We start from the raw sequence: 14,375 nt of genomic DNA on the forward strand, positions 1-14,375 counted from the left end.
GACTGAAAACTGGCCCGTTTAAACTCAAAATGCTTGTGCAGAAAAATTATACGTTTGAATCCCCCTCCCCATGCCCCCAGGAACAGAGGGAACCCATAATATGCAGAAGGAGAAAACTACGAGGGACGCCGACCTCCCACTCTGTCTGTTTCTGGGGTACCTCGTTTTCTTAAAAGGAAGGAAAGGAAGGGAATGGGGAGAGAAAGGAGTCGATGGGAAAAAACCCAGATGCCCTAGTGATACACATGGTCTGAGGTCAGCACCCAAAAAGGCTCGGGTTTTTACAACCATCCTCCCCCTCCTCCCTACACCCAGTGCAAAGACAGCCCAAGGAACGAACGTGCAGAATCCCTACTCCCATAGCAGGCTTCCCCGGCTCGCAGCTTTATTCACATAAACACATTTTGATGCCAAAAGATCCAGAAATGCATCACACCCTTGATGTGATTTCCAAAGACCGCAGAACAAAGCACAGTGGCCTTATTTCTTCTGCGTGGCTTGGAAAAGTCTCTTTAAACAAACAGAAATAAAACCCTCCCCCGAGGTCGGAGGCTCTCCTGCAAGTGCAAAGCCTTACCCCCACATGTCAGACAGATAAATTAGGAGTCCGTTTACTGCTGGGGTTTCTCGAACAAGCGTCCGATTCAAAAGTATTAAATAAGAAAAAGTACAAGCCAGGAAGAGCGCCGGCAACCCCAGGGCTTAGAAAAAAATGTGGGAAACGCAGAGAGGCGGCTGGCTGGAGGAACACAAGTTTTCATGAGTGACAGAAAGCCAAGATTTTAAGAAATGTGAGGGGGGGGTCAGATGCAAAGCAGCCAAATACAGCCCGGGAGGTGGGATGTGCATCTCTGCGGCTCTTTTTCCAGCCGGAGAGCAGAGCCGAGGGTCTGGAGACAGCGATGCTATCGCTTTCCTTCAAGGTGACGGCGCAGGTGAAGCTGCTTTCTGACACCTGATTTCCTAAACACATTCAAGGCTGGTGACATCAAGATAAAATACTGCCTTGGCCAGAGCCACAAGAAGTCCCCAGCCATGAACCTGGAGAAATGCCCTCCTTAAGCCCCCGGGATGCGCCTCGATGTTGGGGTCCTGGGAAAAGATTGCCAAGGGCTGAGATGGGGCATTTGTAAATCGCGTACCTCCTGACAAAACATCCATCCGGACTTGGGATGTTTTAAGGTGGGAATCAGAAATAACAGCGGTGCCTTTTTCTTTTTTGGGCCACACCGTGCAGCATGTGGGATCTTAGGGCCCCGACCAGGGATCGAACCCGTGCCGCCTGCATTGAGAGCACGGAGTCGTAACCACTGGACCGCCAGGGAAGTCCAGGGGCTTTGCCTCTTAAAGAAAAGCAATGCGTTTAAAATAAATAAATAAATAAAAGTAGTTCTAAAAGTGTTAGAAACAGCCTTCCTGTTTCCCCAATGACGGAAGCAACCCACAAGAACCCCCAAAGATAAAATGATCCCTGGTACTATTTTTAACTCAATGCCCCCCGCCCCCCATTGGTGTTGAGTTTAAAACAGAGAATGCAAGAGCCCCTTCCGGGAATCAAATCTAAATCAGCCCTCTAGAGCCGGCCGTGGGCACGAGAGGGTCCTTCGTATTCAAAAGCAGGGTTTCCAAGGAGTGGGGACCGCCTTCTCTATGTTCATCCCAAGAAAAGTGATTCTGGGGAAACCGGACCTTTGAAGCATCAGACTCACAAAAAACCCACCTCAAGACCCGTGAGCTACGGGGCTCACAAGCACTGTGAATTCGGGCAAGGGGAGAAAAAAAGACTGACTGATGGCAGAAAACACACCACAACCAACACCTCTTTTCTGCTTTTTTTATAAGCGGTTGCATTGCAAGCCCACTATTAACATCTTCCACCAAACATAAAACTGGTGTCTCTTGAAAACAGGGCATATGGCGAAAGCGTCTCTCCCCGGCTACCCAGAGGCAAGGTTCCCACGTAAATGACAGCGTAAACGGGTTCCTTCACCGACCAACGGCTAACATCCACGGATGGTGTCAGCGGAGGACACGCAGGGGGTTTCATCCTCAGCCGCCCGTCGTTTTCAATCTTTCTCCGATTTACCCCAAAGCGTCCCTCGCAGAGAACACGAATGCTGCAGGTATGGAATTATCTAGGGGGCAAAACATCCCTGCCGGCCGTGCTTCTGTCGCGGAGTTTAGCATTTGCAATCCTATCAGCGGACCTCTAGAGCTTTTGTAAGTCATTTCTTTCCCTTGCGTTGGGACGCAAGGGGCCCCTGCAGAGAAAACACTCGTTTTCACCAGCTTTGGGCCACCCAAAGCCCATCTCTGTCCTCTGAGCCACCCAAAGCCCCCCACCTGTCCTTTGGGCCACCCAAAGCCCATCTCTCTCCTCTGGGGCAACCATAGCCCATCTCTGTCTTCTGGGCCGCCCGAAGCCCCATCTCTGTCCTTTGGGCCACCCAAAGCCCATCTCTGTCCTCTGACCCACCCAAAGCCCATCTCTCTCCTTTGGGGCAACCAAAGCCCATCTCTGTCCTCTGAGCCACCCAAAGCCCCCCACCTGTCCTTTGGGCCACCCAAAGCCCATCTCTCTCCTCTGGGGCAACCATAGCCCATCTCTGTCCTTTGGGCCACCCAAAGCCCATCTCTCTCCTCTGGGGCAACCATAGCCCATCTCTGTCCTTTGGGCCACCCAAAGCCCATCTCTCTCCTTTGGGGCAACCAAAGCCCATCTCTCTCCTTTGGGGCAACCAAAGCCCATCTCCGTCCTCTGGGCCGCCCGAAGCCCCACCTCCGTCCTCTGGGCCGCCCGAGGCCCCACCTCCGTCCTCTGGGCCGTCCGAAGCCCCATCAAAGGTCCATCTCTGTCTTCCGCGCATTTCCTCTGTCCCGGGCAGCGCGCCCCACTGCGGGGTCAGTACTGACAGCCAAGCATCCGACGAGGCGCCCGCGCGCGGTCACCCGCCCCCGCCCCGCTACACGAAGCCGCCGTCCCTGATGCCGAAGTAGCCGGCGTGCACGGCGTCGCCCAGGGGGAACGCCTGCTCGTGGTCCAGGCCCCACTCGCCCTCATCCTCGTCCTCCAGCTCCGCCTCGGCGCCGCGCGCGTTCTCGTACAGGAAGACCTGCTCGTCCACGTGCGCGGGGGCCAGGCGGTTCCGCTTGGCGCTGACGACGTTGGCCGAGGAGCCGAAGAGGCGCTCGGGGCAGACGCGCGTGGCCGCCACGGACCAGTACTTCTGCAGCACCCGGGGCAGCAGCGGGAAGAGCGCCAGGCGGTCCGACCACCACCGGAGCGGGTCCTCGTGGAGACCCAGCACCTTCTGAGACTTGAAGTTGCTCAGCTCCTCGACGACCTGCGCGTGCCACTCCTCCTGGTCCTCCACGCCCGCCGCGGGGCAGAAGATCTCGGCCAGCATGTCGTTGATGACGCTGGCGGGCGGCGGCGTGGCGGAGGGCGCCGGCTTCTTCACGGGCGGCTCCTCGGGCGCGGCGTACGCCGGGTCCTCGGGGGCGCGGTAGGCGCCGTCCTTGACCTTGTCCAGCAGCCCCTTGGCCTCCTCCACCACCCTGTTCTCCACCTGCTGCCTCTCGAAGGCCGACAGGAAGGGCAGCCTCTTGTAGCGCGGGTCCAGGAAGGTGGCCACGTTGAGGAACATGTCGATCTCGGGCGCCTCCTGGTAGGTCCTGGAGAGCTCCTTGGCGATCACCTCCTTGGCCATGCTGATCTCCTTGGAGTCCGTCTCCTTGATGTTGAGCGTGGTGTTGAGCAGCATGTGCAGGAGGGGCTTCACCATGCTGATGGTGGGGTGCCTGGAGGCGGACAGCATCTCGGCCACCTGCCTGAAGGGCTGCAGCAGGTCCACCAGGCCCTCGATGGTGGCCCACTCGGCGGCCTCGAGCATGAGGTGGTGGTTATTGCTGTCCTCCAGCAGGACGCCCGCGATGGCAAACTGCTGCTCCTTGAGGCGCTGGAGCATGGCCAGGGTGCTGCCCCACCAGGCCACGCGGTTGCTGACCAGCATGCAGGGGGCGGCGTTCTGCTGCTTTTGCTTCTCGTACAGCATGTACATGGCCACGGTAGACTGCTGGAAGTACTCCACCAGCTTGCGGCAGCGGCCCAGCAGCGCGCCCAGCTTGGGCAGCCGGAAGGCCTGCTGGATGCCCGCGTCGAACGTGTGGCCCAGGCAGGGCATCTGCACCGCAATGTCCAGCAGCGAGCAGGCCTTGGCGATGTCCTTGCCACGGTCCGTGGTGGCGCTGAAGACCTTGGAGCTGACGCCCCACTCGATGAAGGCTTCGTACAGGACGCGCGTGATGGTCTCGGCCGCGTTGTCCTCCGGCACCTCGAAGGTCTTGAGGCAGCGGGAGCCCAGGAAGAGGCCGTGGGGGGCAGCGCGGCCAAGGAAGTGCGCGGCCAGCGTCACGTAGGTCCGATTCTGGCTCTCGCTGCGCCACAGGTCGGTGGAGACGCCGCACCACGCGGCCTCCGCCAGCTCCTTGAGTACCGCGTCGCGCACGGCGCCGTAGCGCTCGGGGATGGCCTTGCCGCAGAAGAACTTGCGGCTGGGCAGCTCGTAGCGCGGCTCGGCCGTCTTCAGCAGCACCTTGAACGTGGGCTCGTCCACGATGGACGCGGGATAGAGCCCCTCGCAGATGAGGCCCATGACGGCGGCCGTCAGCTCCTGCTGCCTGCGGCCCTCGTGGCCGTGCGCCGCCGCCTTGGCGGCCAGCGGCTCCTGCGCGCCCTGCTGCGCGGCCTCGGGCTTGAGCTTGGAGAAGGCGCTGGCGAAGGCCTCGCGCATCTGCTCCGTGTTGCTCTTCACAAACTCACAGAACTCATCGGGGTGGTTCTTCTCCAGGTGGTAGGACAGGTTGGAGGTGTTGCCCGAATAGGCGATCTGGGCCATGCAGATGCGGCAGTAGATCTTCTTCCACTGCAGGATGCAGCCCTCGGCGTTCGTGTCGAAGCCGAAGTAGCGCCACACTTTGCTCTTGGCGCGCGGATGCGCCACCAGCTTGAGATCGGTCTGTGCGCCCTCCAGGCTCTTGCCCTCCATTGCGCCACCCCGGCCGGGCCTCCGCTCATTCGGGACGACCTGCCGAGAAGCAGCGAGACAAACACAGCGTGAGAAGAGACCCGGCTCCGGCCGGCGCGGAGTGGGGCTGCTCCGGAACCAAGGGCGCACGCAGAGGGACCCCGGGGGCCGCCGCTCCGGCTCGTGGCTTTGGCAAAGCAGAGGGGCCGGTCTGACAAGCCAGCAGCTCTTCCATCCGGGTGCGTCCGAGGACACGCGTTTTTTATTTTTAGTTTTTGGATCGTCTTTGGACTCCTGATGACAGCTCTTTCCTCACCTGAGCTGCTTTACTCTGTCCTGTTCTAGGAAATCCAGGAGCCCCGACACCAAGCAGGGGGGCTTGTTCTCCAGACGGAGGCCACATTCCCAAGCGCCCCGCCAGCCCAAGACGACCCACCTCCCCAACAGAAAACCTGGTCGGCAAGCACACGTGTCACACGCCACCATCAGATGTGGCTCCAATCAGAAGAAAACAGAGGGTCTCAAGCGGATATTAAGTTGGCAGAGTGTCATTAAATGCGAGCTTTTTCTAATTTTATGGTTTGAAATGATGCCTTTTTGACCACAATGAGGTATCACCTAACCCCCCCCCCCACCCCCGGCGGAATGGGCATCATCAAAAAGAACACAAATAACAAATGCTGGCGAGGGTGTGGAGAAAAGGGAACCCGCCTACACCGTTGGTGGGGATGTAAACTGGTGCAGCCACTATGGAGAACAGGAGGGAGGTTCCTTAAAAAACTAAAAATAGAGATGCCGTATGATTCAGCAATCCCACTCCTGGATATTTACCCGAAAGAAACAAAAACACTCATTAGAAAAAAGATGCACGCACGCCCATGTTCACAGCACCACTATTCACAACAGCCAAGACATGGAAGCAACCTAAATGTCCATCGTCCATGGACAGAGGAATGGATAAAGAAGATGTGGTACATATATACAGTGGAATATGACTCAGCCATAAAAAAAGGAACGAAATTGCACAATTTGCAGCAACATGGATAGGCTTGGAGATTATTATGCTTAGTGAAATAAGTCAGACAGAGAAAGACAAATACTGTATGGTATCAGTTATATGTGGAATCCAAAAAAAAAATTTTTTTTTTAAACTAGTGAATATAACAGAAAAGAAGCAAACTCACAGATATAGAGAACAAATTACTGGTTACCAGTGGGGAGAAGGAAGGGAGAGGGGCAATATAGGGGAAGGGGATTGAGAAGAACAAACTATAATACTCGGTATAAAATAAATAAGATACAAGAACATATAGTACAACACAGGAAATACAGCCAATATTTTATAATGCCTATAAATGGAGTATGACCTTTAAAAATTGTGAATCACTATGTTGTACACCTGAAACTTATATAATATTGTACATCAACTATATATCAATTAAAGAAAGTTTAAAATATTACTTTCTGAACTGCACATGCTCTAGTTGTTTTGTTTTGGTTTTTAATCTATCTATCTATCTATCTATCTATCTATCTATCTTGGCTGCGTCAGGTCTTAGTTGAGGCATGCGGGATCTAGTTCCCCGACCAGGGATCGAACCCGGGCCCCCTGCATTGGGAGCGCGGAATCCAACCCACTGGACCACCAGGGACGTCCCTCTATTTTTCTCCCACGTGCATCTGGGATCAGGAACCAGATTGGGGCAATAATGGATCTCTCAATCCCTGGAACTTCTCAAAATGCCCACCGTGGGCACTCACACCTGGGCACAGAGATACCTATGAGCTGTGGTGCAGCATTGCCCGGCTGTCAGTGGGGAAGTCGACCTTAGGGCCAGGTCCCCAGGTTTCCACTGTTGGTGATGCCCACACATTCGGTTCCCTGGAGCTGCCAATCAGGGCCAGGACGCCCAAAAGGGCAGCTGAGTTTTCTTAAAAGCAGGCTGTTACTCACAGACATGGAAAACAAACTAGTGGTTACCAAAGTGGAAAGGTGGGGAGGGAAAAATTAGGAGTTTGGGATTAACAGATACACACTACTGTATATAAAATAGATAAGCAACAAGGACCTACCATATAGCACAGGGAACTACATTCAATATCTTGTAATGACCTATAATGGAAAAGAATCTGAATATATACGTATAATTGAATCACTGTACTGTACATCTGAAGCTAACACAATATTGTAAATCAAGTACGCTTCAATAAAAGACCTTTTTAAATAAATAATCATAAACAAATATATATACACATATATGCCTAGACACAGAGAGAAAAAGATATGCTTTAAGAGCATGAATGTTAGTTTTATTACTTATTTGATTTCCTCAAATGATGTCCGTGGAACAGATTTCCCCCTGAAATGGGTTAAGTCTGCAAGCTTTCAACCCCCTGTACAGCACTCAGGGGGTTAAATCACAAAGTGCACCAACCAGGTGTTTTCTGAGTGTGGGGCGTATGTTCAAAGCCAAAACCCGGTAACGACGACAGTGGTTTGAATAGCGGCCCCCCTCCCCAAATTCATGTCCCACCAAAACCTGAGAGTGGCACCTTATTTGGAAATAGAGTCTTTGCAGATGTGATGAAGAATCTGAGATGAGGTCCTCCTGGAGGAGGGTGGCCCTACATCCAATGACAGAGTCCTTACAAGACACAGGAGAGGAAAGACACAGACACAGAGGAGAAGCCCCGGGAAGACAGAGGCAGAGACGGGAGGGACGCGGCCACAAGCCCAGGGACGCCTGGAGCCCCCAGAAGCTGGAAGAGGCGGGAAGGACCCTCCCCTGAAGCCTCTGGAGGGGGCGCAGCCCTGGGACACCTTGACCTCAGACGTCTGGTCTCCAGGATGGGGGAGGATGAACTTCCGTGATTTTAAGTACTTTGTTACGGCCGCCCCCACACGCTCTGCTGATGAGAACAAAACTATAAAAGCTATGAGTGGTAACATCACCCCTGGTGCTGGGCGCCCTGCGGTCAAAAGGGCCCACCTGAGGCTTTTCAGGGAGAGGTCACACTTGGGGGGGGCTGATTTAAGGGGCACGTCGGTAGCCAGGGGTGGGGCAGAAGGATGTACTGCTCAGAGGTGAGGCCCAAAGTCTCCAGGACAGGCGGAGGGGATCCGACACAGCCAGGACTTTCACAAAGAGGAAACCCCAAGACCGCACATCCTACAGCCAAGCCAGGATGGGGCACCTGAGCGTGGGAAAGGTGGTCCCAAAAAGCGACGGGAACTTCACGGCGGGCACCACACCTGGGCTCTGGAATATGAGCGGCCGCATCCCGCGTGGGCCACACAATTCAGTTTTATCAGATCCGACTACACCTTGATGATGATGATGAATTACTGCTGTGATTTGGCTGAAGGAGTCCAGCGCGACCCTGGCGCAAAGTTTTGCACACAAAGCAGGAAGTATCCCTGACACAGTGACAACCTAAGGAGGCACTGCCCGTAGGGCCTCCCCCTGCAGCATCACCTCCTTCGGGCCAATGATGTCAGAACCTCCAAGGAGGTGACACACAGTAGGAGGGTTCTGAGCACATATGTTGAAGGCGGCTGCACAAAGCCACCCTCCACTGTCTGTGGAGGGCAAGGTCTACATCTCCCGTCAGAGTCAGGAATCAACGTTTTGTCAAAGCAGCCTCTCCACAGGGTCCTTCTTACAGGGTGGCCTGAGCATCTCTGGGGGGGACCATCGCCAAGACATTGCCAGGGATGTGGCGAGGTCCTGCCTTTTCTCACATCAGAGACACCAGCCAGATCCTCCCAATCGGCTTCACCAACACGAGGAACATGTCACAAGACACAGGATGAAGCCACCAAGTGGAGAACCAGCTGCCTTCTGCCCAGCCGGTACTTCAGGAAACTGGTAAGAACCGAAAACAGGGCCACTCTCCCTGACTTTTGTTTGTTTGTGTTGGAGAATATAGTTATTTTTCACTGGGAAAAAAGGTTACTGGGAATAACATGTAAGTGACTTGTTATGTTACTTGAAATATATGTTGTAAATTTCTGTTTCACATTTCTGTTCACTTTTTTTTCATTTCAAATAAATCTAAATTTAATTAACATTAAGTGAATAGGATCCATATGGATAAGTAAAAGCCACATAAACAAAAGCTCTTTAGGACTCCCCTGGAGGTCCAGTGGTTAAGACTCCATGCTTCCAAGGCAGGGGGCACGGGTTCAATCCCTGGTCAGGGAACTAGGATCCCACATGCTGCGTGGCACGGCCTAAAAGTAAAAATTTTTTAAATTTTTTTAAAAAAAGCTCTTTGGTGGGGGGGGGGGTACTTATTTTTTTTAAGAGTAAAAAACGCCTAAGATCATGAAAACTGTGGTTTCACCTCCCTGGATGCACAACCCCCAACTGTTCATATGTACACAACACCGAGAAATAACTTCCTCTTTATCGGTTTTTAAAAACCCTACAGTTTGAACACCAGGATCCATCCTAAAATAGCTTCATAAATGGGCCAGTTGACATCTTTTGGGGTGTCAGCCCATCAGTAGAAGTCCATTCCCAGACCTACCTCCTATTTCCAACAGAATTCTTAAGGGAAATGTCTGTGTGGTATCAGAACTGCCCTGTAAAACACATCTGGATGATTTTCTCTCCCTTTCAAAACTCACTGATGCATCAGAGACATTTAATTTGTAATAGACGGTCACCACAGAGAATCTGGAAATCAGACTCTCTTACAGGAATTTTTAACTCGCTTACACACGTCTCTATCAAGACAACCTGCAACAATCATGAGTTTGTAATGATCTTGTTTACAGACAGTGCATTTTAAGGTAACATTCAGGAGTGGGTTACCTTTTCAGCATCTTCCTTCACCTTTTCATAGAATCCACGTGAACTCACACCACACACCTGTCCCCCACCTGATAAAATGTGCAGGACCACCCACAATTCCAAAGCAACAGTAATAAATGCGAGGCAGCTCCATTTTATCTAAGGAGTCCCAATAAAAGTTATATAACTGCATTAAATACGTGCCGTATGCACAAGCAACTCATGAAAACGCTGAGACGATCTATAGATAGACTCACCAGATATTCAATATCTGACATGCAAATATTAGCAAACGATCGTAACCAAGGTAGTTTTAAATCTGATGCATGATGTGACCGCTCAGGGCGGGTTATCAAAGAACTTTCACAATACCAAATGCACTTCAATAATCACCGCTGTGGTTTGTCATTATCCGTTTAGAATATATAAATAAGAGAATATTTCCATATCAACTATTTTATACTGTGCACATTTTTATTTATATAGACTATATAAATTATTTTTTAAAAAAAGAAAACATCTGATGTTTAAGAACAACAAACCCCAGCTACTCTCCATGTGCACTGGGCCTCTGTGTTACTGTTTATTTAGCTCCATACCGGGGCAAAGTTCAATGTCTCCTCCCCCGCAAGGGTTAAGTCCAGTTAGGAGCAAATAAAAAGTGGGTCCAAAAGCAGAGGAACAGTGCCACTTGGGACACCGGCCACCACCAGGCACATGGGACGAATGTTCGTTCACTCCTCCACCCAGATCTAAAATGGATTCTAACCCCACAGACCACGTGGCTTGCACACAGCAAGCCCATCAAGTCCATCTTTCGATGAAACAACCCTCTGCAAAAGCCGGAATAAGGATGCCCTCGGCTGACACATGGCTTCATGGCTGGTTTGCCTTTTCACAACTTTATTTTTTTTCTCAATCAATCAACAGGTGGAAACCACAGGGCAAGCCCTCAGGTTGGATGCATTTCCAACACGTTTCCGAGGCACGCATTTTGGGGTGCTGCATGCGATAACACCGACAAGTCTAAATTCCATCCTCAACTTGTCTTTTCTGCGAGCAGCTAAACGGGCTCCCGGGCGGGAGAGCCAGACCCGTCTGGAAGCAAAGCCGCTCGGAGCGGCGCTCCACAACCTGGGGCCATTTGGGGCAACTTGGGACAGCTTTCCATACCTCTTCACTGTTTACAAGCCAGTCCTGATCTCAAAGGTGACTATGCGGACCCCACCCCCGAGCCCCAGGTACTGGCTGGGTTCTTACCCTCTGTTCATTTCTCATCGCTCTCAATGTGTTTTTTTTTTTTTTAAATACGGAAATCCAGCTTATCAGAAAACCAAATGCTCGCCTCACATAAACCTGGAAGATTTATTTCCCTGGATGGAGGCCTGGGAGGGTGGAGCTCATATAAAAATACCTACTCCTGCTCGGAGCTGCAGGTTTGCAAAGCGTGGCCCCGGCAGCGCCCGTGGAGCGATTCTCAAGTATTTTCACAACCGAAGTCACATGTTCTCTGCCTTTTTTCACCCCCGTGTCTCAGGGGTGTTGCCCAGACGGTGCTGGGGGTGCTAGGTCAAAAGGGTGGAAACACGGGTGAACCTGAGACTATATCTATCCCCTTAGGCTACACATTAGAGAGACGGGCCACAAGGTGACACAGCACCACTCTTCCCACCGAATACTTTGTTTTAGAAAGTAGTCATCTATCACCTAAAAATACAATGTCATGTATGCTCGCGTAGCCTAGGGTTACTGTGATCTCCTGCAAATCAGGGCAGACAGAGGTTCCTACAGGCTTCCCCGTTTTACGTCCTGAGCACGCCGCTGCGACCAGACACAGCCCCAGACGGACCGCCGCCACCCCTCGCCCCCGGAGGTCCCCAACGTGCGTGAAGAGCACGAACGGGTCCCCGGAAAGCTTGGAACCGGAGACGCCGCGGAGGTCGCGGGGGCCAGAGGAACAAGGTGCCCCAGAGCGGAAGCCCCTCCCTCCAGGCCTCGCCGCGCCCCCGAGCGCGCCCGGCGTCCCCCACCCGCCCCGGGGAGGCCCGTCCTACCCGACCCTGCGCGCGGCCGGGCTCTCGAGCGCCCCCTCCTTCCCCCCGGCCGCGGGGCTGCGGGGCGCGCGGGACCCCGGGGACCCCGGCCCGCAGTGCGCGGGGGGAGCGGACCCCCGGGGCGACCCCGGCCCGGGATGCGCGGAGCGGGGGAGGGGGCGCGTGGGGACGGCGCGCCTCCCTCCCCCCACCCGGCCGCCCGGCCCTGCTTCCGGGAGCGCCCGGCGCTGCGCGCCCTGGCCGGCGGCCGGGGTCAAGGACACGCGGGGCCCCGCCGCGCCGCTCCCCCGCTCGTCCCCAGCCCCGGGGGTCCCGGCCGAGCGAGGCGCGCCACCCCGGCCGGGCGCCGCCGCCGCCGCGAGCCCCCCGCCCGCCCCGCGCGCCGACGCCCCCGCCCGCCGCCGGCCGCTGACCTGGCTCCGCGAAGCCCTGGAGGCGGCGGCGCAGCAGCTGCGCCACGACCACCGCCGCTCCCACCGCGTACACCCGCAGGGCCGCCAGCGCCGCAGACAAAGGCGACATGGCTGCCCGGCCGCCGCTTCCGCGCCGCCCGCGGGACTCGGAGCCCCGCCGGACGGCGGAAACGCGCCCGCGCCGGCCCGCCCCCCGCGCCCACGCGCCCGCCCCGAACCCCGCCCGGACCCCGCCTGGACCCCGGGACGCCGCCTGACTCGGGGCCCCGGACCCCGGACCCCGGACCCCCGACCCCGGCCCGAAACACGCACTCCCGTCCGCACCGCGGACCCCCTCCTGGCTGACGACCTCCGCCCGGACCCCGGGATTCTGCCTGACGCCGGGGCCCCGGACCCCAACCCGGACCAAGGACCCCATGGACCCCCCCCTACCCCAGGGACCCCCGCCCGGACCAAGGACCCCAGGGACCCCCGCCCCGACCCCAGGGACCCCCGCCCGGAACACAGACTCCAGGGACCCCCGCCCGGACCGAGGACCCCCGCCCAGACCACGGACCCCAGGGGCCCCTCCTTGCCTGGACCCCGGGACCCCTCCTGACCCCAGACCCCCACCCAGACCACGGACACCAGGGACCCCTGCCCAGACCACGGATCCCCGGGACCCCTGCCTGGCTGCAGGACCCCCACCCAGACGTGGACCCAACCCAGACCTTGGACTCCTGCCTGGGACCCCCAATCCGGCCCTCTGACCACAAGAGCCCCCGTGGACCTCAGACCCTCCATTGAGACCGTGGACTCCCGCTAGGCTATTGCCCACCTCCACAGCAGAACCCCAGCCCCCCCAGACAGGACCATGGACTCCCACGTGGATCCCTCCTGGAGCGTGGAACCCCCCCGCCCAGACTTCCACCAGACCCCCAGAGACCCCTGAGGGGACCTCCACCAGACCCCCACCCAGATCACAGCTAGGACCCTCCCTCCCCGCACTTCCCCCAACCCAGACCCCCAGTAAGACCCCACACAGACCCCTATCCAGAACCTTACAGAAACCCTAAACCTGGCAACCCCAGACCCTACAGGGACCTTAATATCCATCAGAACCCTGGACCACATCCATATCCCCCCGATTCGGACACCTACGGGACAGCACCCCTCATAACACACCAGCAGAGACCACCTCCCCCCCCCCGCCATCAGCGCCCGCCAACACCTAGGACCAAGGATCTCCACCCCAGCCCCACCAGGATTCCTGCCCCTGCTAGGACCCAGGATCCCACACTCCACAACCCTCTGGAACTGTGACCCCCGCACCTGGACTCTGGGTCTCCCCCCATCGCCGTAGGAAGTGAACCCAGCTGGTCTGACTCGGGGTCACCCCCAACGTGCAGGCTGCCCCCCTCCACTCAGGCCACCTGGAGATGCTCAGGATACAGACCTTGGTGCAATCCAAGGCTGGGTTAGAAGGGTCTTTCTGGTCTTTGTGACCCTCTGTCCTACAGATGAGAAAACCGAGGCCAGGAAGCCTTCCCAGGATCCCCAGCAAGACCATGGTATCAGCTGCCCCTCTTGGCCAGGTGCACCCAGGTGTGCCAGGCATGCCCAGGTGTGCCCAGAAAAGAGCATCAGGGAAAACCTCGATAGCTGCCGCCCTCCAGGGTTTCCCGCAAGAGCCCCAGGTGTGGCCACAGTGACAGAATAAGAAGGACCTAGAAGCAGGTGGAACCCAGGGAACAGTGGGGGCGTGGACCTGTCCCGGGGTGTGTGTCCAAAAAGAAAGGCCCGTTGCCAGGCATGTTATCTGTGGAGGCATAGCAATGCCAGCTGACGCCTCCCGTCCTCTTGCCCCATCTCCCCGAAGCGTCTGTGTTGTAACGTGGTTTCTGGAGTGGTGAATGGAGGGGCTGGGGTCGTCACCAGGTGCTTCCAGCCACGGCCCCCAATTCAGAGAGCCTGGAACTCATTAGAATGTTGAGGCTCCAAATGCACTTGACTTTTATGGCACCCGTAATAAATCACCCGACGTGTAGCAGCTCAAACAAACACCAACATATGATCTCACTGCCCTGTAGGTGAGAAGTCTTG

The 14,375-nt window shown here is 55.7% G+C and overlaps 2 protein-coding genes across 3 annotated transcripts in view; both read right to left on the reverse strand.

Moving 5' to 3' along the window:
• Positions 1-12,447, reverse strand: part of LOC133082259 (dehydrogenase/reductase SDR family member on chromosome X-like) — a 188,831-nt gene extending 176,384 nt beyond the window's left edge. Inside the window, exon 1 of the mRNA XM_061178786.1 lies at positions 12,294-12,447. Coding sequence (XP_061034769.1) covers positions 12,294-12,402 — 109 coding nt within the window. The 5' untranslated portion in view covers positions 12,403-12,447. The remainder of the gene's footprint in view (positions 1-12,293) is intronic.
• On the reverse strand, positions 1,835-12,377 carry LOC133082258 (E3 SUMO-protein ligase ZBED1). Of its 2 annotated transcripts, XR_009698930.1 has the most exons (3): positions 12,294-12,377; positions 2,549-5,087; positions 1,835-2,401 (listed from the first exon to the last, which is right to left on the reverse strand). XR_009698930.1 is itself a non-coding variant. In XM_061178785.1 (2 exons), exon 2 carries the CDS (start codon positions 5,046-5,048, stop codon positions 2,964-2,966), a length of 2,085 nt encoding a protein of 694 aa, XP_061034768.1. In that variant the 5' UTR covers positions 5,049-5,087; positions 12,294-12,377; the 3' UTR covers positions 1,835-2,963. The 2 variants fall into 2 exon arrangements, 1 of the variants encoding a protein (XP_061034768.1); XM_061178785.1 differs by having other exon boundaries at positions 1,835-5,087.
• Positions 12,448-14,375: the final 1,928 nt, after the last annotated feature.

This window comes from Eubalaena glacialis, chromosome X (assembly GCF_028564815.1).
Source record: "Eubalaena glacialis isolate mEubGla1 chromosome X, mEubGla1.1.hap2.+ XY, whole genome shotgun sequence".
NCBI lineage: Eukaryota > Metazoa > Chordata > Mammalia > Artiodactyla > Balaenidae > Eubalaena > Eubalaena glacialis.

Coding starts and splice junctions, on each gene's coding strand:
- LOC133082258 (XM_061178785.1), bottom strand. CDS start 5,048: ATGGAGGGCAAGAGCCTGGAGGGCGCACAGACCGATCTCAAGCTGGTG.